The 27,481-nt window shown below is 44.3% G+C and overlaps 1 protein-coding gene across 4 annotated transcripts in view; it reads left to right on the top strand.

The window, feature by feature from the left end:
* Positions 1 to 27,481, top strand: part of map2k5 (mitogen-activated protein kinase kinase 5) — a 100,460-nt gene that overhangs the window by 55,932 nt on the left and 17,047 nt on the right. For 3 of the 4 annotated variants that reach the window (XM_071400667.1, XM_071400666.1, XM_071400664.1), the window contains 4 exons: positions 4,542 to 4,568; positions 4,924 to 4,956; positions 25,560 to 25,621; positions 27,105 to 27,150. In XM_071400667.1, coding sequence (XP_071256768.1) covers positions 4,542 to 4,568; positions 4,924 to 4,956; positions 25,560 to 25,621; positions 27,105 to 27,150 — 168 coding nt within the window. The remainder of the gene's footprint in view (positions 1 to 4,541; positions 4,569 to 4,923; positions 4,957 to 25,559; positions 25,622 to 27,104; positions 27,151 to 27,481) is intronic. The other variant, XM_071400665.1, reaches the window with a different exon arrangement.

The following is a 27,481-nucleotide window of genomic DNA, read 5'->3' on the forward strand; positions in this document are numbered from 1 at the left end:
TCTAATGAACATTACTCACGGCTACCATGACCGTCGGCCTGTGGATGGCCTGGAACACCCAAATAAGACTGGAGGGAGACCATAGCACTGACTGACTGAAACTGGGATATGATGCCAAGTCTATCATGGTTGTGAATCTATTCAGTAGCTATAAGAGACCGTAGCTGCATGTCCAGAAGAGGAATTGTCGAGTGTCTGTGGCATTGTTTATGATGTTTAGTACACAGAGTAAGACGTGTTTCTGTAGGGGCTTTGCAATAAATGGATGTCTTCGAGAGAATAATTAAGAGGATATAAGCCCTCTACACAGTGATTAAGCTGCATAGTGAATCAGTTTTGTTAATACTAGTCCTGGAGACATGGGAAATACTAAACTTGTTTTGAGGCGACCAGTCAAACGTGTGTTTGTGCCCCCTGTGTTCATCCTGCTGTGATGACGTACATGAGGTCTCCATGGTTATTGTGTGTGTGGCCTCGGGCATGTCTCATTTCGGAGTGCTGCCACTCTCATCTTCAGCAGTGTCTATTAACATGGCCATTATCATGTTAATAGACACTGTATGATTACATACAATAATGAATGCCTCACAGTTACACACACACACACACACACACACACACACACACACGGTTTTTGAATAAGAAGCGGAGAGATGTGGGCTTGTCTGTTCTTCTCTGGTATTTACATATCCACCATTTTGTGTGGAAGGGAGCGTCATTCTCAGCATCTTCATGTCTCTTTTTAATAGGCATGAGACCTCTGGTAACACTTTAATATCTCCAATATATTGAATCCAATCTATAGCAGTCTGTCTGCCTGTTAACTTCCACCAGAATCTGATTCATAAATTAGCCTAAATAACCAGAGGAAGAAAAAAGACAAACTTATTTCTTGTTCTTTACAAATGGAGCCATAGGCGTAGTGGTGGAGCGTTGAATGTTTTCACACCCCATTAATTTATTTCTTCTTCCCCCTCTTCCACTGTTTCCCCCTCTCTCTCTCTCTCCCCCTCTTTCACTGTTTCCCCCTCTCTCTCTCTCTCCCCCTCTTTCACTATTTCCCCCCTCTCTCTCTCTCTCCACTGTCCCCCCCCCCTCGCTCTCACTGTTTCCCCCCTTCTCTCTCTCTCTCTCTCTCCCCCTCTTTCACTGTTTCCCCCTCTCTCTCTCTCTCTCTCCCCCTCTTTCACTGTTTCCCCCTCTCTCTCTCTCTCCACTGTCCCCCCCCCTCGCTCTCACTGTTTCCCCCTTCTCTCTCTCTCACTGTTTCCCCCACTCTCTCTCTCACTGTCTCCCCCCCTCTCTCTCTCTCTCTCTCTCTCTCTCACTGTTTCCCCACTCTCTCTCTCACTGTTTCCCCACCTCTCTCTCTCTCTCTCTCTCTCTCACTCTCTCTCCACTGCTCCCCCCCTCTCTCTCTCACTCTCTCTCCACTGTTTACCCACTCTCTCTCTCACTCTCCACTGCTCCCCCCCCCTCTCTCACGCTCTCTCCACTGTATCCCCCGCTCTCTCTCCTACTGTTTCCCCCGCTCTCGCTTTCCCATCCTCTCTCTCCCCTTCTATCTTCCCTACATATGGAATTTAAAGCTACACCGATAGACAGTGTGTGCGCCAGGGAGATCTCCCGCTGCCAGTGTTCTCCTCATCTCTCTGTTCATTTCCCTGCTCCATATGGTGTTACAGACAGTTCACCTGCAGGCTGTAGCAGAGCCCTGGTAGAACGGGTAGAGTGGCGGCCGGGCGCCGCTCGGCTTCATCTCGCCAGGCGCAGCCGGCGAACGTCCTCGGGCCCGGGCTGTCAGCTGTCTGCGCAGAAGCCCCTTGTGCCATCACCCTCCACGGTCCACCCGACTGTGGCAGAAACACAAATAGAGAGAATGGAATCAATTGTAAGCACCTGAGATTTGCTCAGGATAGGTGGTTTTGGGAGAATGGGGTCAGTGTTTTGGGTGGGATGTGGGTGGATTTGAAGGGCAGAGGGGTGCTTTTTGTTTTTGGAAAGAGCTGTTGTAACGCTGTAAGGGGGCCTCTGTACTCACCCTTTCCATTTTGTGTGTGTGTGTGTGTGTGTGTGTGTGTGTGTGTGTGTGTGTGTGTGTGTGTGTGTGTGTGTGTGTGTGTGTGTGTGTGTGTGTGTGTGTGTGTGTGTGTGTGTGTGTGTGTGTGTGTGTGTGTGTGTGTGTGTGTGTGTGTACTATATGAGTTGCCTGGAGTATGGGTTAACAGTAACAGTGGGGGCGGAGGTGGCGATAACAGAACACACGCCATGGCGTTTTCATCCTGTGTTTGTCATTGATTAGAGACGGCCTCTTTAATTCCTCCTCACCCCATGTTGTGATCCATTTGCATTCGTTGTGAGGAGTTAATGGAGTTTTCTCACGACTCTGAAAGTCTTTGAAGACAGCAGACTGGATGTGATGTGTATACAGCCGCCGGGGCAGCGCCCCCCTGATTGATTTGGGCCCTTTTTGCTTTTCCTCATCTCCATTTGAAATTGTTCTGCAGAAGAAGAAGAAGAAGAACAGGAAGTAGTTCAAATATGTTTGATGGTGTTGTTATGAAGGGATCACATAAAAATGTCAAACAGACTGTAGAGGGATTTAACAGATCAGTGATTGCACTCCCCAGTATTGAGTAATGTAGACTCTTTTGACACCATCCCCATATTGCGTTGTGACACGGGGACTTTCATATGAGGAAGTATCACATTTTCCAAAAATGTTGACTGCTTTATGCAGAGGCCACATTCACCCCTGTCTGTGAAAGTTTTGTACTTTTTGATGCTCTAGCTATTGCTCCCCTCAACCCTGGAACATCTGCCTTCAGATCAACACAGCTGTTAACATCTATAGAAATGGGAGACCGATGGAAGTATTGAGTGTTTCAATACAGTACTGTCTCCCTGTCTGTAGACTGTGCGGCAGCTCTGACTGTGAGAACAACTTCTACATGATGACTGAGTAGGAATACCATTGCTTCTAACCAAGTCTGTCTATTCTGTTGTGATTGATGACTGTGATGAAACGAGGGAGTTGCGTTGGGTTGACCTCGAGTGTCCATCCATTGCCTCTGAAATGTTGTTCCCTCAGAAGTATTGGAGTCCATTTTGAAACCAAGACTTTAAAAAATCCATATTTTTTCCTCTACTCTTATTTGGGGTGAGTGTTCGTGATTCGAGTTGTTTTAACCTGAATGTGAAACACAGAACACCGTTGTTTTCCTCTGCAGGATTCAATCTTCTCCCGTCTGTTGTCCACGGTAGTCATTTTCAAACCAACTCTGTATCAGAAACAACAAGGGACTCATTGAAAGGTTAATGTATTGTTAGACTGTAATCATCATATGAAGCGCTGATTACCCCCAGGACAAATATATACTACGTTGTGATGTGTAAATTAGATCAGCAAGTTATATCGTTCAATGACTATGTTAAATGGAAAGATTGGACGGCATTGTTACGGCTCACTTTGTTGACGCCAGATCGAATTACCTTGTACGAAAATAACAAACTCTTGACAAAATAGAACTGGAATAAGTTTGCCTTCCACAATCCAATTTCAACCCCTGAGCAGCTTGCAATTTTGTTTAGTAATTATTTCTGAATGAATTCGTTTTCTGTAGTCGCCCATAACGTGTCTGAATCAGGCAAAATAGGTGTAGAGGCCATGAAGGGGCCTCTTGATATTTACCACGAGTGCAAAGCTGTCATTTAATTGAGAGAATGAATCAATAAGAGTTTTAACGCATTTTCAAAAGAGCCTACGAAACACGCAAGTAATTGACTAAACATAATGGGCCATCTAGCTCAAAGCAGAAGACCTTGGGTCTCTTGTTATCTATGCATTAAAAACGTTCTCACTGTCTGACTACAACTCTGTTTCTTGTGTTGTGTGTTGAGCTTTTCTGTTCATGAAAGAAACTTCAAAGCCTGTTTTTTTTTTTTATATATATCTGAAGTAAAATAATTAAAACTGTTGATGAACAAAGCCGGGCATTTCAGGTCATTGGACTTTCACGTACGTTGTGTTGGAACCTGTTTGTTTTCTGTGGAGTGGTGATGGATGAAGGCAAAATAGTCTATACTGAGCCCTCTATACTTGTCACCAGAGATGGTTAATTGTTGGTTTTAGCTGACATAGCCCCATGTTAGCCTCTACCCTTTTTATTTTATTTTTTAAGAACATTTAATTATTTTTCTCTGTTTGAGTGGAAATGTTTGCTCAGCCTGCAGATTCCTATTTGAAATATACATTATGCACAATTCATTCTCCAAGCCTGAGTCTTTAGACAACCTGGAGGGGGTAGCAGGGAAGAGGAAATTAACATTGCTGAATCTCTTCCACCTCCCCAAATGAGAGCAAGACTATTAACGTTTGGTTATTATTTATTTATTATGTAAATGGTGTTAACACATGCCCACCGGGGATGCCATCATATTCTCCCAGTGATCATAATGTGTCCAAGTGTGTGCTTTTGATTATGACATGCTAATTACATATTGCCTCTCTCTCTTCTTCTTGTCTTCGTCTGCCTTTACAGATTCAGAAAAACCAAGGATCTTTAATGGTGAGATTTTATGTATTTTTCGTGTGGGACGACAGTGTTTCACTCCCGGCAGTGTTTCACTCTCGAGTAGATCCCTCATTTGAAACGTCCCACAAATTGCGTTATTTTTTTTTTTTTTGCAATGAAATGATACAGCGGGCCTTAACTGCCAGTATTAGATTAGATGCTATTATAGAATAATAGAAACATTCAGGAGGCGATAGCTGTGCCGGAGCCTGGTGCATTTGATTAATGTAAATACCTTTTTATTACATTAGTGATTTTCTCTGCCACCGTACTGTCGTAATGTCGCATGTAGACTAATACTTATTTAGTTTTCTTCTTCTCTCCTCTCCTCTCTGTCTCCCCGTTCAAGCCTCTCCAGTTACTGCAATGCATCGTTGATGAGGTGAGTCGGCGTCTTATGTGCTTTCTCTCCTAAAGTCATTCCTAATGGTGTGGAAAGCTTATATTTTGTTTCCTAATGAAGCACAGTGCTCAGACGGCTTCGCTCGCGCTCGCTCACCCCCCTCCGCCCCGCACACACAACCGCCTTGGGCCATTCCACACACACACACACACACACACACACACACACACACACACACACACACACACACACTCAGGCTGCACCAACCCTGAGCGGCTCTGTAGACACACACACACACACACACACACACACACACACACAGGCAGATCACAGATGCACACACAGATAGACATACACGTACTACTGCCTTGAACCATTCTATACACACAAACACACATTGATAGACACACACACACATTGATATACACACACACACACACACATTGATAGACACGCACGCACGCACACACACACACACTCACATTGATACAAACACACACGCGCACACACATTGATAGACACACACACACACACACACACACACACATTGATAGACACACACACACATTGATACACACACACATTGATAGACACACACACACACACATTGATAGACACACACACACATTGATACACACACACATTGATACACACACACACACACACATTGATAGACACACACACACACACACACATTGATAGACACACACACACACACACACACACACACACACACACACACACACACACACACACATTGATACACACATTGACACACACACACATTGATAGATACACACACATAGACACACACACACACACATAGACACACACACACACACATTGATACACACACACTGCTGCCTCAAGTCGTTCTCAAAGGTTATTATAGTTTTGTTTTTATTTCTATTCGTTTTCTGATTTTATATTTATTTGAAGTTCAGTTTCAGTTCGTTTTCAGACCTGAATTGATTGCTTTTTATTTAGTTTTAGTTGTTTTAAAATGATTTCTATTTATAGTTTCTCACACACAGGCCAGGGATAGAAGATACTGGGAGGCAGCTTACTACATTGTATCAGCCCAAACAGCTGTTACTTCTTCAGCAAGATCTCTTTTACAAGCTTTTTGTTACCTTGTTTCAGATGGCGGTCTATTGTGCATTTTGTACTCTTAAGGTAGCAGGTTTTGCAGAATATATTATTGACATTTGCAACGAGCATCCCAGCGGAGTGTTGGCCCTCTTTTATTTCAGTCAATACTCTGATCTTGAATTCTCTGTTATTTTCTTTATACGTTCATGCTTGGTTTCATTTCCTGCCATTTTAACTGCCCCTAATTGACCCGTTGTACAACTTCCGATGACCCCGTTAGAGAACATCAGCGTGAAGCAAAGAGCGCTGTTGAATCACGACCAATAGTATTCCCCAAAACACACGCGTGCCAAAACAGACATGATTGATTGGATTGGAGACATTGTGTCAATTACAGAACATTTCCTAGGATGTTCTGCCTGCAGCAACACTAGTGGATAATGCAGGAAGTAGCAGTTAAAGGGCCTCCGGACCTGGACCAAAAGGCAGGACCCTGCACATACCTAACTAGCTAACCCACCATGTTAAGTCTATAGGAATGCTAACAGGCTAACTTTAGCTTCGTAGTGCTTATACTATGTGAAAACACACCATTTTTATTGAACCTTTATTCATACAGGGAATCCCATTTCAGCCGGGCGTCTTTTTCAATGGTGCCCTGTTGAATTGGTTTCTATATTTAATAGTTTGACAATTGTAATTCATATTTAACCACATCTCCTCCCTGGGTTTGCTTGTGTGTCAATGTGCCGAATGTTGATCGCAACAAATATGGCCGCGCCCTTGTTGCCACATAAGGTGAATATAGAGACACACTCAGATGTTCTCACTCAAGTGCTTTAATACACACACACACACACACACACACACACACACACACACACACAGACACAGACACAGACACACACACCGGGCAGGGGTAATGTAGCATGACCAGTCTACGGAGCACAGAGAGTGTCAGGCCATCCAATATGTAGCATTAACCTTGACCTCTGACTCTTAGCAACACATGTTCCCAGAACCTTGACACACTTCCCTGTCCTACACACACACACACACACACACACACACACACACACACACACACACACACACACACACCAGGGTCAAGGGCAGTGGACCCCTCAGTCTACATGTAGTGCAGTATATCAATCCTTTCTAGAATTATATATTTCAACAGCGAGGATATTTTGTGAAATAGGTTACGACGTGGTACTGCAGTCAGGTTAAGACCCTGGTGAGGTCGACGAAGTACGCAGATGAGCTTCCCTGTTTCTGATAGTTTGGATGTGGAGGCCCTGGTTTGGCGTGGTTACACGTGTGTGTGTGTGTGTGTGTGTGAGGCCTGTTGGACGTACTGCCAAATGATCTAAAATTACGTTGAAGGCGGCTTATGGTAGAGAAATTAACATTAAATTCTATGGCAACAGCTCTGGTGGACATTCCTGCAGTCAGCATGCCAATTACACACTCCCTCAATGCTTGGGACATATGTGGCATTGTGTTATGTGACAAAACTGCACATTTTAGAGTGGTCTATTATTGTCCCCAGCAGAAGGTGCACCTGTGTAATGATCATGCTTCTTGATAGGCCACACCTGTCAGGGGGGATGGATTATCTTGGCAAAGGAAAAAATGCACACTTACAGGGATATAAACACAGTTGTGCTCAAAATGAAGAGAAATAAGCTTCTTGTGCGTTATGGAAAATGTCTATGATCTTTTATTTCAACTCATGAAACATGGGACTAACACTTTACATGTTGTACGTTTATATGTTTTGTTCAGTGTAGTTTTTCTTCAGTGTGTGTGCATGTGCACGCACATTTCTCCCCCTAAAACAAGGGACCTTTCTCTGTCTCCAATCTCCTTTCCTCTTCGGCTCCTCACTGACACGCGCTAATAACACAATGCCAGGAGAGAGCCCAGCCCTACACACCCCAACCACACATTAAACATACCAAGCTTGTCCTTTACAGAGTATAGATTGGGTGTAATTAATAATTAAACGCTTGCAGTTGTAATGGGTTGACCCGGCTGAACTGTTCATTAGTCACCAAGGCGAAGGCATCACTCAAACTATTTTCTCCCTCGCCCTTCGCCGCTCTCCCCTGGCAACGAGAGAGGGGTAGCGGGAGCTCTCGGGCTAGCACCACCCTCCATTCTAGCAGACCAAGGACTTGGTGATGAGGGAAGAGGTGATGAGGAGAGGAGATGAGGTGATGAGGGAAGAGGTGATGAGGAGAGGAGATGAGGTAATGAGGGAAGAGGTGATGAGGAGATGAGGTGATGAGGGAAGAGGTGATGAGGAGAGGAGATGAGGTGATGAGGGAAGAGGCCCGGGTGGGAATGGGAGCGGGTGGGTCGGTTGGGAATGGGAGCGGGTGGGACGGTTGGGAATGGGAGCGGGTGGGAATGGGAGCGGGTGGGACGGCTGGGAATGGGAGCGGGTGGGACGGTTGGGAATGGGAGCGGGTGGGACGGTTGGGAATGGGAGCGGGTGGGACGGTTGGGAATGGGAGCGGGTGGGACGGTTGGGAATGGGAGCGGGTGGGACGGCTGGGAATGGGAGCGGGTGGGACGGCTGGGAATGGGAGCGGGTGGGACGGCTGGGAATGGGAGCGGGTGGGACGGCTGGGAATGGGAGCGGGTGGGACGGTTGGGAATGGGAGCGGGTGGGACGGTTGGGGATGGGAGCGGGTGGGACGGTTGGGAATGGGAGCGGGTGGGACGGTTGGGAATGGGAGCGGGTGGGACGGTTGGGAATGGGAGCGGGTGGGACGGTTGGGAATGGGAGCGGGTGGGACGGTTGGGAATGGGAGCGGGTGGGACGGCTGGGAATGGGAGCGGGTGGGACGGCTGGGGATGGGAGCGGGTGGGACGGCTGGGGATGGGAGCGGGTGGGACGGCTGGGGATGGGAGCGGGTGGGACGGCTGGGGATGGGAGCGGGTGGGACGGCTGGGGATGGGAGCGGGTGGGACGGCTGGGAATGGGAGCGGGTGGGACGGTTGGGAATGGGAGCGGGTGGGACGGTTGGGAATGGGAGCGGGTGGGACGGTTGGGGACCCATGTAGGAGGTAGTGGAGCCAGGAGGATTCAATTGCCACCTGCTGGGTTAGGATTGGTTAGAAATGGGATGGTATGGGCTGGGCCAGGCTGGGATGGGATGGGCTGGACTGGATCTATGTGACCTGGGCTCGACGGAGGAGTCTTTGCCGTCCCTCATATGAAGAGCAAATGTGGTCCTGTAGAACTAGGGATGAGTAGGCATATGGAGGAAGTAAAGGATAATCTAGTGAATTTTGTCTGAGTGCCAACCAAATACTGTAGCCAGGCCTACAGTAGTAGTTATGACTAGCCAGGTCTACAGTAGTAGTTATGACTAGCCAGGTCTACAGTAGTAGTTATGACTAGCCAGGCCTACAGTAGTAGTTATGACTAGCCAGGTCTACAGTAGTAGTTATGACTAGCCAGGCCTACAGTAGTAGTTATGACTAGCCAGGCCTACAGTAGTAGTTATGACTAGCCAGGTCTACAGTAGTAGTTATGACTAGCCTGGTCTACAGTAGTAGTTATGACTAGCCAGGTCTACAGTAGTAGTTATGACTAGCCAGGTCTACAGTAGTAGTTATGACTAGCCTGGTCTACAGTAGTAGTTATGACTAGCCAGGCCTACAGTAGTAGTTATGACTAGCCAGGTCTACAGTAGAAGTTATAGTTTAAATATTTTTGTATTAATTTGCATGAGATCAAAGGTCCCCGGTTATCATCATCTGTATCCCTCTTCATTTGAAAATGTCTCTGTATGATTTAGATACACACACACACACACACACACACACACACACACACACGGGGCTCTTAAGTGGATCATTGATATTGCTGTAGCTGGAGGTGTGTTCGGGGGAGAGCAGGAGTGCTGCAACTCACACACACCCGCGCCACGTTGCCATGGGACTGCTGGGAGTCTGGGGCTCAGGTGAGAGGGTGAAATTAGCTGGGAAATGATTGTGTGTTACTGAACCAGTTTACTGGACTACCTTTTGTTCATGTATCCCCTCCTCTCTGTCTCTCTCTCTCTCTCTTCAAACACACATAACTCACCTCTGTTTGGGAGGACAGACGAGGACATTTGGCCTCGATTCTCCAAAACCAAATCTAGAATGAGACAATCTCCCAGTTCCATGAATACACACATCGCTCCTGCTGTCCCTCTCTTTCATTAATCTCTTTGTCTCTTCTACTTGTTGAGCAGCAAAGCAAAGCGTTCCACTAACAAGAACTCTGCTTTAATTTCCCTAGCCCTGTAATTACGGATCTCATTTTGCCTGATAATTACGCTGGGCCAATGAAATGTATATTTACTGCTCGGTGTGTGTGTGTGTGTGTGTGTGTGTGTGTGTGTGTGTGTGTGTGTGTGTGTGTGTGTGTGTGTGTGTGTGTGTGTGTGTGTGTGTGTGTGTGTGTGTGTGTGTGTGTGTGTGTGTGTGTGTGTGGTGGGGGGGATGTAACGGCGGTCAGAGAGAAGACACACGGACCGTGGCTTTCATCATCATGCTCATCTCAGAACGCTATACATCAAAGTCTGCCGCTGTCGTCCTCAGCTGGGACCATGAATACATGCATGAGTGTGTGTGTGTGTGTTTGTGCATGTGTGTGTCTGCATTTTCAGGTGTGTGTGTACTGTACAACACATTCATGTTTGTTTCGTGTGTGTGTGTGTCAGCGTTTGCAACACAGCACAACTCTGCAGGGAAAATAGTTTGGTGCTCGCTCTCTCTCTAAACGGCGTGTCCACTGAAGCATTTGGCCTGTAGTGTGTGTATGAGAGAGATATTACTCATCCAAGCAGTAGCAGCACCAGGAAGTAGAGTGATATTAGAATAAGCCATTCCTTTGTTAGTTCAAATAGGTGCATGTATCATCATTTTCTGGGTTCTGTGATCCATATGTCAGGAATAGGGACAGCTGCCCAGAGGTATTTTAACAGCAAAGCAGCTATTTATTATGGATCCCCATTAGCAGCAGCAAAGGCAGCAGCTACTCTTCCCTTCATAATGTCATTAAGGCAGTTATACAATTTCAAAAACATTCAAATACATTTGTTACAGAATTCGCAACACACTAAGTGTGTGCCCTCAGGCCCATACTCCACTACCACATATCTACAACACTAAATCCATGTGTACGTGTGTGTATAGTGCATATGTTTTCATGTGTGCCTATGTTTGTTGCTTCACAGTCCCCGCTGTTCCATCATGTGTATTTTTATCTGATTCTACTGCTTGTATCAGTTACCTAATGTGGAATAGAGTTCCATGTAGCCATGGCTCTATGTAGTACTGTGCACCTCCCATAGTCTCTTCTGGACTTGGGGATTGTGAAGAGACCTCTGGTGGCATGTCTTGTAGGGTATGCATGGGGTGTCATAGCTGTGTGCCAGTAGTTTAGACAGACAGCTCGATGCTTTCAACATGTCAATACCTCTCACAAATATAAGTAGTGATGAAGTCAATCTCTTCTCCTCTTGAGCCAGGAGAGATTGACATGCATATTGTTAATGTTTGCTCTCTGTGTACATCTAAAGGCTAGCCATGCTGTTCTGTTCTGAGCCAATTGCAAGTCCCTCTTTGTGGCACCTGACCACACGACTGAACAGTAATCCAGGTGTGACAACTAGGGCCTGTAGGACCTGCCTTGTTGATAGTGTTGTTAAGAACGTAGAGTGGCGCTTTATTATGGACAGACTTCTCCCCATCTTAGCACCTGTTGTATCAATATGTTTTGACCATGACAGTTTACAATCCAGGGTTACTCCAAGCAGTTTAGTCACCTCAACTTGCTCAATTTCCACATTATTTATTACAAGATTTAGTTGAGGTTTAGGGTTTAGTGAATGATTTGTCCCAAATACAATGCTTTTGGTTTTGAGATATTTAGGACTAACTTATTCCTTGCCACCCATTCTAAAACTAACTGCAGCTCTTTGTTAAGTGTTGCAGTCATTTCAGTCACTGTAGTAGCTGACGTGTATAGTGTTGAGTCAAACGCATACATAGACACACTGGCTTTACTCAAAGCCAGTGGCATGTTGTTAGTAAAGATTGAAAAAAGTAAGGGGCCTAGACAGCTGCCCTGGGGAATTCCTGATTCTACCTGGATTATGTTTGAGAGGCTTCCATTAAAGAACCCTCTGTGTTCTGTTAGACAAGTAACTCTTTATCCACATTAAAGCAGGGGGTGTAAAGCCATAACACATACGTTTCTCCAGCAGCAAATAATGATCAATAATGTCAAAAGCTGCACTGAAGTCTAACAAGACAGCCCCCACAATCATTTTATCATCAATTTCTCTCAGCCAATCATCAGTTCTTTGTGTAAGTGCTGTGCTTGTTGAATAGCCTTCCCTATATGCGTGCTGAAGTTATGTTGTCTATTTGTTTACTGTAAAATAGCATTGTATCTGGTCAAACACAATTTTTCCCAAAGGTTTACTAAGGGTTGGTCACGGGCTGATTGGTTGGCTCTTTGAGCCAGTAAAGGGGGCTTTACTATTCTTAGGTAGCGGAATAACTTTTGCTTCCCTCCAAGCCTGGGGGCACACACTTTCTAGTAGGCTTAAATTTAAGATGTGACAAAATCGCCCACTATTATCCTCACTAATTTTCCATCTAAGTTGTGAGACCCCGGTGGCTTGTAATTGTTGATAGACAACAATAATTTTTTCACTTCTTCCACACGTGCTTTACGGAATTAAAAAGATGCAATTATTGTCTTTCGTAATGTGGTCAGATATACTTGGATGTGTAGTGTCAGCAGTTGTTACTGGCATGTTATGCCTACGTTTGCTAATCTTGCCAATAAAAAAGTAGTTGGAAATATCTGTTGGTTTTGTGATGAATGAGCCATCTGTTTCAATGAGTGATGGAGTTGAGTTTGCTTTTTTCCCAACATTTTATTGAAGGTGCTTCAAAGCTTTTTACTATCATTCTTTGTCATTTATCTTTGTTTCATAGTTTAGTTTCATGTTATTTTTATTCAGTTTAGTCACATGATTTCTCAATTTGCAGTATGTTTGCCAATCGGTTGTGCTGCCAGACTTATTTACCATTCCTTTTGCCTCATCCCTCTCAACCATACAATTTTTCAGTTCCTCATCAATCCACGGGGATTTAACAGTTTTTACAGTAATTTTCCTAATGGGTGCATGCTTATTAGTAACTGGGATAAGTAATTTCATAAATATGTCAAGTGCAACGTCTGTTTGCTCCTCATTACACACCATGGACCAACAGATATTCTTTACATCAACAACATAGGAATCACTACAAAACTTATTTTATGACCTCTTATACACTATATTAGGCCCAGCCTTTGGACGTTTGGTTTTCCTAGATATGGCTACTATATTGATATCACTACATCCGATGGATCTTCAAGCACATTTCTGCAGCATTAATAATACATGTTGATTATTTCATTCCTGTGCTGTTTGTAACTACCCTGGTAGGTTTGACTGATAACCTGAACCAGGTTGCAGGCACTGGTTACAGTTTGAAGTGGGCAGCTTAATATAAATCACACTGAAAATATACCTGTCACATACATTATCTAGCATTTCACACATGTTATCCAGATACTGACTGTTAGCACTTGGTGGTCTATAGCAGCTTCCCACCAGAATGGGCTTTAGGTGAGGCAGATGAACCTGTAGACATATTACTTCAACAGTATTTAACATGAGATCCTCTCTAATCTTTACAGGAATGTGGTACTGAATATTAACAGCAACACCTCCACCACTGGCATTTCTGTCTTTTCTGTACATGTTATAACCGTGTATTGCTACCACTGTATCATCAAATGTATTGTCTAAGTGAGTTTCAGAGATAGTCAGAATATGAATCATCTGTTACTAGCAAGTTATTAATTTCATGAACCTTATTTCGTAAGCTACATATGTTAACTTGGGTTATTTTGAGCACTTTTCTGGGATGCTTGCTTGTTTTCATTGCTTTACTTAGCTTGGCAGAAGTAGATATTCTCATGTTATTTATTTTAGTGCAGGGTGAGCTGCACACAGTGGACTTCCTACTAGGGCACACCGCCTCAGTGCTAACAGTATAACTCTGGTTCATAGACACATGATTGCTGCATACAATAGCTGTAGGATCAGCAGAGGCATTACTTACATTGTGTCTACCAATGCCCCTGGTATAATGTACATTTGCTAAAGCATTATGATGACTCAGCGACACAATGGTAGGGATTAACTGAGCTGGGCTTGGGTCATTGATAAGTCATTGTCTCAACGCAGCCTTATAATGCTGTGAAAGGATCCAGGAACCCAAATGATCCCATCCTCCTTATAGAGCATGTTTTGTTTCCAAAAGGTATTGAAATTGACAACAAAAGTTACACCCATTGAGCTGCAATAATCACGTAGCCAGTTGTGAAGAGAAAGAATCCTGCTAAAGCGTTCAATGCCACGAGTCAGAGAGGGCACAGGGCCAGATATGATTCAGAGAGGGCACAGGGCCAGATATGATTCAGAGAGGGCACAGGGCCAGATATGATTCAGAGAGGCCACAAGGCCAGATATGATGGGTGTTTTGTTAGTGTCTAGCAGAGAGTTAATCAGCTCTTTAAAGTCCAGTTTCAACTGTTCAGCGCTGCCCTTCATACTGTCATTAAAACCCACATGGACTACGATAGAATCAATTTAAGCAGTTCACTCCCCCTTTTTGACTGAACATCCTTTTTGGGGGGCTGAGTATGCCAGTGAGCCGTACAGCCAAAAGAAGCTAGCTGCTCAAGCGCTGTTACACATTTATTTGGTCACTAGGCCATTTATAGGCTTCCTTTTCTCTCTCTCACGCAAACACACATTACAGATATTATTTTGACATTCAAGTTTCAAGTTTTATTGTCACGTCCACAAGTACAGTGAAAAGACTTTCTTGCGAGTTCCTTCCCAACAATGCAGTCATCAATATCAGTAGTACTATAAAGTAAACCAAAAACACACACGAGAAACAGTTCCAGGGTCAGTAGCTATATACAGGGGCAGTTCCAGGGTCAGTAGCTATATACAGGGGCAGTTCCAGGGTCAGTAGCTATATACAGGGGCAGTTCCAGGGTCAGATGCTACAGTTGAAGTCGTAAGTTTACATACACTTAGGTTGGAGTCATTAAAACTCGTTTTTCAACCACTCCACAAATTTCTTTTTAACAAACTATAGTTTTGGCAAGTTGGTTAGGACATCTACTTTGTGCATGACACAAGTAATGTTTCCAACAATTGTTTACAGACAGATTATTTCACTTATAATTAATTCACTGTATCACAATTCTAGTGGGTCAGAAGTTTACATACACTAAGTTGACTGTGCCTTTAAACGGCTTGGAAAATTCCAGAAAATTATGTCATGCCTTTAGAAGCTTCTGATAGGCTACTGGACATAATTTGAGTCAATTGGAGGTGTATTTGTTGATGTATTTCAAGGCCTAACTTCAAACTCAGTGCCTCTATGCTTGACATCATAGGAAAATCAAAAGGAATCAGCCAAGACCTCAGAAAAGAATTGTAGACCACCACAAGTCTGGTTCATCCTTGGGAGCAATTTCCAAACGCCTGTAGGTACCATGTTCATCTGTACAAACAATAGTACGCGAGTATAAACACCATGGAACCACACAGCCGTTATACCGCTCAGGAAGGAGACGCGTTCTGTCTCCTAGAGATGAACGTACTTTGGTGCGAAAAGTGCAAATCAATCCCAGAACAACAGCAAAGGACCTTGTGAAGATGCTGGAGGAAACCGGTACAAAAGTATCTATATCCACAGTAAAACGAGTCCTATATCGACATAACCTGAAAGGCCGCTCAGCAAGGAAGCAGCCACTGCTCCAAAACTGCCATAAAAAAGCCAGACTACGGTTTGTAACTGCACATGGGGACAAAGATAGTACTTTTTGGAGAAATGTCCTCTGGTCTGATGAAACAAAAATAGAACTGTTTGGCCATAATGACCATCGTTATGTTTGGAGGAAAAAGGGGGATGCTTGCAAGCCGAAGAACACCATCCCAACCGTGAAGCACGGGGGTGGCAGTATCCTGTTGTGGGGGTGCTTTGCTGCAGGAGGGACTGGTTCACTTCACAAAATAGATGGCATCATGAGGAAGGATAATTATGTGGATATATTGAAGCAACATCTCAAGACATCAGTTAGGAAGTTAAAGCTTGGTCGCAAATGGGTTTTCCTAATGAATAATGACGCCAAGCTTACTTCCAAAGTTCTGGCAAAATGGCTTAAGGACAACAAAGTCAAGTTATTGGAGTGACCATCACAAAGCCCTGACCTCAATCCCATAGAAAATTTGTGGGCAGAACTGAAAAAGCGTGTGCGAGCAAGGAGGCCTACAAACCTGATTCAGTTACACCAGCTCTGTCAGGAGAAATGGGCCAAAACTCACCCAACTTATTGTGGGAAGCTTGTGGAAGGCTACCTGAAACGTTTGACCCAAGTTAAACAATATAAAGGCAATGCTACCAAATACGAATTGAGTGTATGTAAACTTCTGACCCACTGGGAATGTGATGAAAGAAATAAAAGATGAAATAAATCATTCTCTCTACTATTATTCTGACATTTCATATTCTTAAAATAAAGTGGTGATCCTAACTGACCTAAGACTGGGAAATTTTACTGGGATTAAATGTCAGGAATTGTGAAACTGAGTTAAAATTTATTTGGCTTAGGTGTATGTAAAGTTCCGACTTCAACTGTATATACAGGGACAGTTCCAGGGTCAGGAGCTTTATGCAGGGACAGTTCCAGGGTCAGTAGCTATATACAGGGACAGTTCCAGGGTCAGTAGCTATATACAGGGTCAGTTCCAGGGTCAGTAGCTATATACAGGGTCAGTTCCAGGGACAGTAGCTATATACAGGGTCAGTTCCAGGGTCAGTAGCTATTTACAGTGACAGTTCCAGGGTCAGTAGTTATATCCAGGGACAGTTCCAGGGTCAGTAGCTATATACAGGGTCAGTTCCAGGGTCAGTAGCTATATACAGGGTCAGTTCCAGTGTCAGTAGCTATTTACAGGGTCAGTTCCAGGGTCAGTAGTTATATACAGGGACAGTTCCAGGGTCAGTGCCAATACCATATTTACAATGTGCAGGGATACTGGAGTGATAGAGGTAGATATGTATAGGGGTAAGGTGACTAGGATCTATGATAAACAGAGTAGCAGCAGTGTACATGATGATTGTGTGGAAGTGTGTGTAAAGTTAGTATTAAGTGTGTGCGTGTTGGAATGTGAGTTAGTTTGTAGAGTCCTGTGTGTGTGCAGAGTCAGAAAGTCTGTGTAGCCATTTTGTTAGCTATTTAGCAGTCTTATGGCTTGGGGATTGAAGGTGTTTAGCAGTCTGATGGCTTGGGGATTGAAGCTGTTTAGCAGTCTTATGGCTTGGGGATTGAAGCTGTTTAGCAGTCTTATGGCTTGGGGATTGAAGCTGTTTAATGAGTCTTATGGCTTGGGGATTGAAGCTGTTTAGCAGTCTTATGGCTTGGGGATTGAAGCTGTTTAGCAGTCTTATGGCTTGGGGATTGAAGCTGTTTAGCAGTCTTATGGCTTGGGGATTGAAGCTGTTTAGCAGTCTTATGGCTTGGGGATTGAAGCTGTTTAGCAGTCTTATGGCTTGGGGATTGAAGCTGTTTAGCAGTCTTATGGCTTGGGGATTGAAGCTGTTTAGCAGTCTTATGGCTTGGGGATTGAAGCTGTTTAGCAGTCTTATGGCTTGGGGATTGAAGCTGTTTAGCAGTCTTATGGCTTGGGGATTGAAGCTGTTTAGCAGTCTTATGGCTTGGGGATTGAAGCTGTTTAGCAGTCTTATGGCTTGGGGATTGAAGCTGTTTAGGAGTCTTATGGCTTGGGGATTGAAGCTGTTTAGCAGTCTTATGGCTTGGGGATTGAAGCTGTTTAGCAGTCTTATGGCTTGGGGATTGAAGCTATTTAGCAGTCTTATGGCTTGGGGATTGAAGCTGTTTAGGAGTCTTATGGCTTGGGGATTGAAGCTGTTTAGCAGTCTTATGGCTTGGGGATTGAAGCTGTTTAGCAGTCTTATGGCTTGGGGATTGAAGCTATTTAGCAGTCTTATGGCTTGGGGATTGAAGCTGTTTAGCAGTCTTATGGCTTGGGGATTGAAGCTGTTTAGGAGTCTGATGGCTTGGGGATTGAAGCTGTTTAGCAGTCTGATGGCTTGGGGATTGAAGCTGTTTAGCAGTCTTATGGCTTGGGGATTGAAGCTGTTTAGGAGTCTTATGGCTTGGGGATTGAAGCTGTTTAGCAGTCTTATGGCTTGGGGATTGAAGCTGTTTAACAGTCTTATGGCTTGGGGATTGAAGCTGTTTAGGAGTCTTATGGCTTGGGGATTGAAGCTGTTTAACAGTCTTATGGCTTGGGGATTGAAGCTGTTTAGGAGTCTTATGGCTTGGGGATTGAAGCTGTTTAGCAGTCTTATGGCTTGGGGATTGAAGCTGTTTAACAGTCTTATGGCTTGGGGATTGAAGCTGTTTAGCAGTCTTATGGCTTGGGGATTGAAGCTGTTTAGCAGTCTTATGGCTTGGGGATTGAAGCTGTTTAGGAGTCTTATGGCTTGGGGATTGAAGCTGTTTAGCAGTCTTATGGCTTGGGGATTGAAGCTGTTTAGGAGTCTTATGGCTTGGGGATTGAAGCTGTTTAGCAGTCTTATGGCTTGGGGATTGAAGCTGTTTAGGAGCCTGTTGGTGTCAGACTTGATGCTTTGGTACCGCTTGCCATGCGGAAGCAGAGAGAACAGTCTATGGCTTAGATGGCTGGAGTCTTTAACAGTTTTCCAGGCCTTCCTTTCACACCATCTTGTATAGAGGTCCTGGATGGCAGGGAGCTCGGCCCCAGTGATGTACTTGGCTGCCCGGCCCCACACTCTGTAGAACCATGCAATCGAGGGCGGTGCAGTTGCAATACCAAGCAGGGATACAGCCAGTCAAGATGCTCTCAATGGTGCAGCTCTAGAATTTGAGGGCCCATTCCAAATCTGTTCAGCCTCCTGAGGGGGAAGAGGCTCTGTTGTGTGTGGGTGGGTGTGGGTGGACCAATTGAAGTCCTTAGTGATTCGGAAACCAAGGAACTTAAAGCTCTCGACCCGCTCCACTACAGCCCTGTGAATATGCCTCCCGTCGATGTGGATGGGGCCATGCTCAACCCCCCCCCCCACCTTCTGTAGTCCACAATCAGCTCCTCGTCCTTACTGACGTTGAGGGAGAGGTTGTTGTCCTGGTAACACAATGCCAGGTCACTGACCTCCTCCCTGTAGGCTGTCTCATCGTCGCCAGTGATCAGGCCTACCACCATTGTGTTGTCAGCAAACTTGTTTATAGTGTTGGAGTCGTACTAAGCACACACCCCTGTGGGGCCCCCGTGTTGAAGGTCAGTTTGGCGTAGGTGATGTTGCCTACCCCCACCACCTGGGGTCAGCCCGTCAGGGAGTCCAGAATCCAGTTGCAGAGAGAGGTGTTCAGTCCCCGGAGGGGACTATGGTGTTGAACTCTGAGCTGTAGGCAATGAATAGCGATCTCACATAGGTATTCCTCTTATCTAGGTGGGTGAGGGCAGTGTGGAGTGCAATTGAGATTGTATCGTATATGGATCTGTTTGGGGCAGTATGCAAATTGGAGTGGGTCTAGGGTGTCTGGGAGGATGGAGTTGATATGTGCCATAACCGTCCTTTCAAAGGACTTCCTGATTACAGATGTGAGTGCTACAGGGCTGTAGTCATTGTGGCAGGCAGCCTTAGAGTACTTGAGAACAGGAATGATGGTGGTTAGTATGAGATGTGACGATTACACACGGTGGCAAGGAGAGGTTGAAAATGACTGTGAATATGCCTGCCAGCTGTTCTGAGCATGCTCTGAGAGCATGCCCTGGAATACCGTCTGGCCCCGCAGCCTTGTGAGTGTTGACCTGATTTCAAGACCTTACTCACATCGGCCTCGGAGAGCGAGACCACCCAGTCCTCTGGGCTGGCGGGGGCCCTCATGCACGGCTCGCTGTTGTTTTTATCGACGTGTGCATAAAATCCATTGAGTTGATCTGGTAGAGGCATCGTTGGGCAGATCACGTCTGGGTCTTCTTTTGTAATCCGTAATGGACTGTAGCCCCTACCACATGCAGAGGGCATCAGAGCTTGTATAATAGGATTCCAGCTTGTTCCTACAGTATATTGTCCTTTTGATTGTTTGATGGCTCTGCAGACGTCGTAGCAGGACTTCCTGTACTTGTTTGTGTCCTCAGCCATAGCCTCGGGGTGGGCTGCGATAGCCCTGTGTGCGATAGCCCAACGTCCACAATGCACTTCCTAATGAAGCCGGTAGTGGAGGTGATTAGCTCGTTGACGCTATCGGCGGAGTCCCGGAACATATACCAGTCAGCGCTAGCAGAGCAGTCATGTAGCATAGCCTCCGAATTTGAAGGACCATTTCTCTACGGAGTGCGTCACATGGCAACTTCCTGTCAACAGATAGATTTCCTCTCCGCTCTCCAATTCCCTTTTCACCCTGTTTTCTCCATAAAGACTTTTGGCACACTAGAAAGCATAGAGAACAACAGGATGAGCTTCATTGTGTGAAAAATCATATCGTAATAAATTCTCATAGATGGGTCATTTCCATTTGAATTTCAATTCACATCCTGAATTCATCTGTCCACTACTCTAGAAACCACACAGTATTCCATTCCACCCTCCATCAACCCTTAGAATGGTGTGTGCAGTCTGATGTCGATAGGAGAGAGATACAGTGTTGATTGAGTCAGAACCCTACCTAGAGCGTGATGGAAGGATGAGGGAGGAGCTATGGAGGGAGGGGTGAGGGAGGAGCTAGGGAGAGAGGAGCTATAGAGGGAGAGATGAGGGAGGAGCTATGAAGGAGGGGCTATGGAGGGGGGGAAGAGGGAGGAGCTATGGAGAGGGATGAGGGAGGAGCTATGAGGGGGGGGTGAGGGAGGAGCTATGGAGGGAGAGATGAGGGAGGAGCTATGGAGGGGGGGTGAGGGAGGAGCTATGGAGGGAGGGGTGAGGGAGGGAGGAGCTATGCACGGGGGAGGGAGGAGCTATGGAGGGAGGGATGGGGAGGGCAGAGCTATGGAGGGAGGGGAGAGGGAAGAGCTATGGAGGGGGGAGGGAGGAGCTATGGAGGGGAGAGGGAGGAGCTATAGAGAGAGGGAGGGAGGCCAACATCTACTGGACAACATCTACTGGGCCTGGCCTGTGCTCTCCACACACATTCACATGAAATACCCACACATTCACACACACACACACACACACACGTTCAGACAGCATGGTGAAGAAGAGGAGACTGAAGAAGTTGTACTTGGCCCTTAAGAAAGGAAATGTACCTCCTTATATTCTGATTCAGACGATACTGGGATCGTAATAAAACCACATTCTGATTTCTGGCTCTTAGAAATGTTTATTTTGCAACTCACATGTAGGAGTGCTGCTTAAAGCCAGTTGACTTGACAGTTTAAATGTCTTCATTCTGTTGGCTGAAGAGGTTTGGGTTGCTGCCCTTTAGCCTCAATTCTCCTCTACCACACTTTCTTTATGTCTCTCTCTCCATCTCCCCCCGGTCTCTCCATCCTCCCCCCGATCTCTCCATCTCCCTCGGTCTCCCCATCTCCCCCCGGTCTCTCCATCTCCCCCGGTCTCTCCATCTCCCCCCGGTCTCTCCATCTCCCCCGGTCTCTCCATCTCCCCCCGGTCTCTCCATCTCCCCCCGGTCTCTCCATCTCCCCCCGGTCTCTCCATCTCCCCCCGGTCTCTCCATCTCCCTCGGTCTCTCCAATCTCCAATCAATTGTTGACTGTCTCACTACGATGTTCATTATGGTTGTTGACTGTCTCTCACTACAATGTTCATTATGGTAGTTGACTGTCTCTCACTACAATGTTCATTATGGTTGTTGACTGTCTCACTACAATGTTCATTATGGTAGTTGACTGTCTCTCACTACAATGTTCATTATGGTAGTTGACTGTCTCTCACTACAATGTTCATTATGGTTGTTGACTGTCTCACTACAATGTTCATTATGGTTGTTGACTGTCTCACTACAATGTTCATTATGGTTGTTGACTGTCTCACTACAATGTTCATTATGGTAGTTGACTGTCTCTCACTACAATGTTCATTATGGTTGTTGACTGTCTCACTACAATGTTCATTATGGTAGTTGACTGTCTCACTACAATGTTCATTATGGTAGTTGACTGTCTCACTACAATGTTCATTATGGTAGTTGACTGTCTCTCACTACAATGTTCATTATGGTTGTTGACTGTCTCACTACAATGTTCATTATGGTAGTTGACTGTCTCTCACTACAATGTTCATTATGGTAGTTGACTGTCTCTCACTACAATGTTCATTATGGTAGTTGACTGTCTCACTACAATGTTCATTATGGTTGTTGACTGTCTCTCACTACAATGTTCATTATGGTTGTTGACTGTCTCTCACTACAATGTTCATTATGGTAGTTGACTGTCTCTCACTACAATGTTCATTATGGTAGTTGACTGTCTCTCACTACAATGTTCATTATGGTAGTTGACTGTCTCACACTACAATGTTCATTATGGTTGTTGACTGTCTCTCACTACAATGTTCATTATGGTTGTTGACTGTCTCACTACAATGTTCATTATGGTTGTTGACTGTCTCACTACAATGTTCATTATGGTTGTTGACTGTCTCTCACTACAATGTTCATTATGGTTGTTGACTGTCTCTCACTACAATGTTCATTATGGTAGTTGACTGTCTCTCACTACAATGTTCATTATGGTAGTTGACTGTCTCACTACAATGTTCATTATGGTAGTTGACTGTCTCACTACAATGTTCATTATGGCAGTTGACTGTCTCACTACAATGTTCATTATGGCAGTTGACTGTCTCACTACAATGTTCATTATGGCAGTTGACTGTCTCACTACAATGTTCATTATGGCAGTTGACTGTCTCACTACAATGTTCATTATGGCAGTTGACTGTCTCACTACAATGTTCATTATGGTAGTTGACTGTCTCACTACAATGTTCATTATGGTAGTTGACTGTCTCACTACAATGTTCATTATGGTAGTGGACTGTCTCACTACAATGTTCATGATGGTAGTGGACTGTCTCACTACAATGTTCATGATGGTAGTTGACTGTCTCTCACTACAATGTTCATTATGGTAGTTGACTGTCTCTCACTACAATGTTCATTATGGTAGTTGACTGTCTCTCACTACAATGTTCATTATGGTAGTTGACTGTCTCACTACAATGTTCATTATGGTAGTTGACTGTCTCTCACTACAATGTTCATTATGGTTGTTGACTGTCTCACTACAATGTTCATTATGGTAGTTGACTGTCTCTCACTACAATGTTCATTATGGTTGTTGACTGTCTCACTACAATGTTCATTATGGTTGTTGACTGTCTCACTACAATGTTCATTATGGTAGTTGACTGTCTCTCACTACAATGTTCATTATGGTAGTTGACTGTCTCTCACTACAATGTTCATTATGGTAGTTGACTGTCTCTCACTACAATGTTCATTATGGTAGTTGACTGTCTCACACTACAATGTTCATTATGGTTGTTGACTGTCTCACTACAATGTTCATTATGGTTGTTGACTGTCTCTCACTACAATGTTCATTATGGTTGTTGACTGTCTCACTACAATGTTCATTATGGTTGTTGACTGTCTCTCACTACAATGTTCATTATGGTAGTTGACTGTCTCTCACTACAATGTTCATTATGGTTGTTGACTGTCTCACTACAATGTTCATTATGGTAGTTGACTGTCTCTCACTACAATGTTCATTATGGTAGTTGACTGTCTCACACTACAATGTTCATTATGGTTGTTGACTGTCTCTCACTACAATGTTCATTATGGTAGTTGACTGTCTCTCACTACAATGTTCATTATGGTTGTTGACTGTCTCACTACAATGTTCATTATGGTTGTTGACTGTCTCTCACTACAATGTTCATTATGGTTGTTGACTGTCTCACTACAATGTTCATTATGGTTGTTGACTGTCTCTCACTACAATGTTCATTATGGTTGTTGACTGTCTCTCACTACAATGTTCATTATGGTAGTTGACTGTCTCTCACTACAATGTTCATTATGGTTGTTGACTGTCTCTCACTACAATGTTCATTATGGTTGTTGACTGTCTCACTACAATGTTCATTATGGTAGTTGACTGTCTCTCACTACAATGTTCATTATGGTAGTTGACTGTCTCTCACTACAATGTTCATTATGGTAGTTGACTGTCTCTCACTACAATGTTCATTATGGTTGTTGACTGTCTCACTACAATGTTCATTATGGTTGTTGACTGTCTCTCACTACAATGTTCATTATGGTTGTTGACTGTCTCTCACTACAATGTTCATTATGGTAGTTGACTGTCTCTCACTACAATGTTCATTATGGTTGTTGACTGTCTCTCACTACAATGTTCATTATGGTAGTTGACTGTCTCACTACAATGTTCATTATGGTAGTTGGCTGTGGTAGTTGACTGTGGTAGTTGACTGTGGTTGTTGACTGTGATTGTTGACTGTGGTTGTTGAGTGCACAGCAGGGTGAAAAAGTTCTCAAATTGATTCTTATAGTGTTTGACTATCAAACTGTAACAAAATACCTTTATAATAAAGTTTTCATTTGTATTCATGCCTCAAACACATTGTATACCGTGCCATTGCCAAGTAAAATATACTTTAAAATATAGACTTTAGAGGGCATTCATGTCAAATAAATGACAGTTGTAAAATGTTTCATCTTTCATGGCGAAATCTCCTTTAATATTTTTATCGGAACGGAGATGACCGGTGCCGCTCACACTTGTGCTCGCCGACCCCCCTCGCTGATTCCTAAAGGAGATTCTTTTCCTTGACTCCATTGTGCTCGTCCAACAATAGGTGGGGTTCAGGTGCAGCTACCTCTTTACTAAGAAGACGGGACAATGTATCTCAGCGTTTAGAAATACCCTCTTTTTCAAGGTCGGCCTTTCTCAGCAAAATGTGTTTTAATAACTAGAATTCTATGTAGTTCAGGGTTTGGGGTTTCTCCGAATTGTGGTTTTGTATTATTAACCAGTGGATACAGATCTAGACACAGTGATTGTGAAGAATTGTGGTTTTGTATTCTTAACCAGTGGATACAGATCTAGACACAGTGATTGTGAAGAATTGGGATTTTTAGATTTGTGTAATTAATCTCTCATTTAGGTTATATTTCAAGTTATTCATATGTTGATTAGTAATGTTTGTCAAAGTGGATCTCTTTAACAACATTAAGAAATGGGTTTAGCTTTTAGTGACAGATTTGAAATCACATTGTGAGATTATTTTTTCCCAGCTTCCCTGTTACACTGAGTGGTCTACGTTGTTCAGTTGTGTCCCTGTGTTTCTCCCAGGACCCTCCTGTTCTTCCTGTGGGTCAGTTCAGCCAGAACTTTGTCCACTTCATCACACAGTGGTGAGTCACATTTTGTTTTTTTTATATTTGTCATTTAACAGATGATCTTATCCACAGTGACTTACAGTTGGTGCATTCATCTTAAAATAGCCAGGTGAGACGACACTTATCTCTCTCTCGTATATCAGCCTTTTGATGTGTTGGTTTCAGCTGAACAGAAATAAACCTAGAAACAGAAACCTAATACATCAACAGACTCAATATGTTTAAAAATTAAGTTAAACAATTGGATAGAATGCATTTAATTTGCCAAAGACCAGACCTCAACCATTTTTTTAAATGTTTAAATCCGTCTTCTTTACTACACTAATTGCAATCGTTCGTATGAATTTAGTAGGCTGTATTTTTGAACTTGATGACTCGTGTAGGACATGCATTGTCACTGTAGTGCCCTCCACTCTCCTATGTCTGATAATGGTGTTGGGTGGTAATGGGGCAGCTAGCAGAGACAGGATAACAAGGACAGGCCTTATCCCAGTATACCAGGCTCTCCTGAAGGACAAATTAACTCTCTGATTTGTTTCTTTACTGTAGCAGCACAGCACAATATTTACACTGACCATGTCTCTCGTGGTCTGTTGGCCCCCTGTTAGCCAAATGCTCTCACAAATACACACACACAGCAGGGGGAACACACCCAATGGACTGACCTACCGGCCAAAAGCAGGACCATAACAGTGTGCATGTTTCTGCATGTGTATGTCCTTGTAAGTGTGTCTACACAGCGCCAGCTGTTGTTTACCTATCTCTATGCCTTATTTACTCAAACAGGCCAGGTCTCTGTTTCTCTTCTCCATGCCCGCCCCAGCCCTGGCACCAGGTTGGCACTGCCACCTCCCAGGCTATTCTTAGAGGTCCCTGTCCTGTCCCTGGTCCCTGCCTGCTGTGATTCATCACACAGTAACTCGGTTAGCTCCAGACGGGCCTCTCTAGAACCACACACTAATCCTTCACAGTCCCCTATGTAGGTCGCCCTGACGAATCTCCACTCCTCATTCTCAGGACTGGCAGGGTCCTCACACAGGGTCAATGACTGTTTGGGTACTTAGTGTGAGCTGGCGCTGGTGGTTAGAGTGGTGCTGATGAACATGGTGTTGATCGGCTTTATTGTTCAAATGATAGTAGGCCAGCACGCGCACACACACACACACACACACACACACACACACACACACACACACACACACACAACATCGAGGAGGAATATGGTTGTCCACACATTTTATTGTCAAATTGTACTAGCCATACCATTTGCACTGCGTGGGGCTCATAGTGTAACAAAAGTACCATTGGGACAATCTGGCAATTAGGCCTGTCAGGTTTGTCAGTAATGTCCTTGGATGCTCATTAGGAACAAATGCTCATTAGGAAATTACTTTTAGAAAAATATAACTAATGAACCAAAAAATGAAATAGTCTTACCTTCGAAAATGTCTCTGTTTAAACAACGTTGTGATAAAACTGTGCTGTTTTCTCTGTTCAGCATGAAGAGACTCCCTAAAGAGAGACCTGCTCCCAACAACCTGATGGTGAGTTACCATGTTACAGACTATAGAAACCTCCTAACAACCTTATGGTGAGTTACCATGTTACAGACTATAGAAACCTCCTATCAACCTTATGGTGAGTTACCATGTTACAGACTATAGAAACCTCCTATCAACCTTATGGTGAGTTACCATGTTACAGACTATAGAAACCTCCTAACAACCTTATGGTGAGTTACCATGTTACAGACTATAGAAACCTCCTAACAACCTTATGGTGAGTTACCATGTTACAGACTATAGAAACCTCCTAACAACCTTATGGTGAGTTACCATGTTACAGACTATAGAAACCTCCTAACAACCTTATGGT

This window comes from Salvelinus alpinus, chromosome 5 (genome assembly GCF_045679555.1).
Source record: "Salvelinus alpinus chromosome 5, SLU_Salpinus.1, whole genome shotgun sequence".
Taxonomy (NCBI): Eukaryota; Metazoa; Chordata; class Actinopteri; order Salmoniformes; family Salmonidae; genus Salvelinus; species Salvelinus alpinus.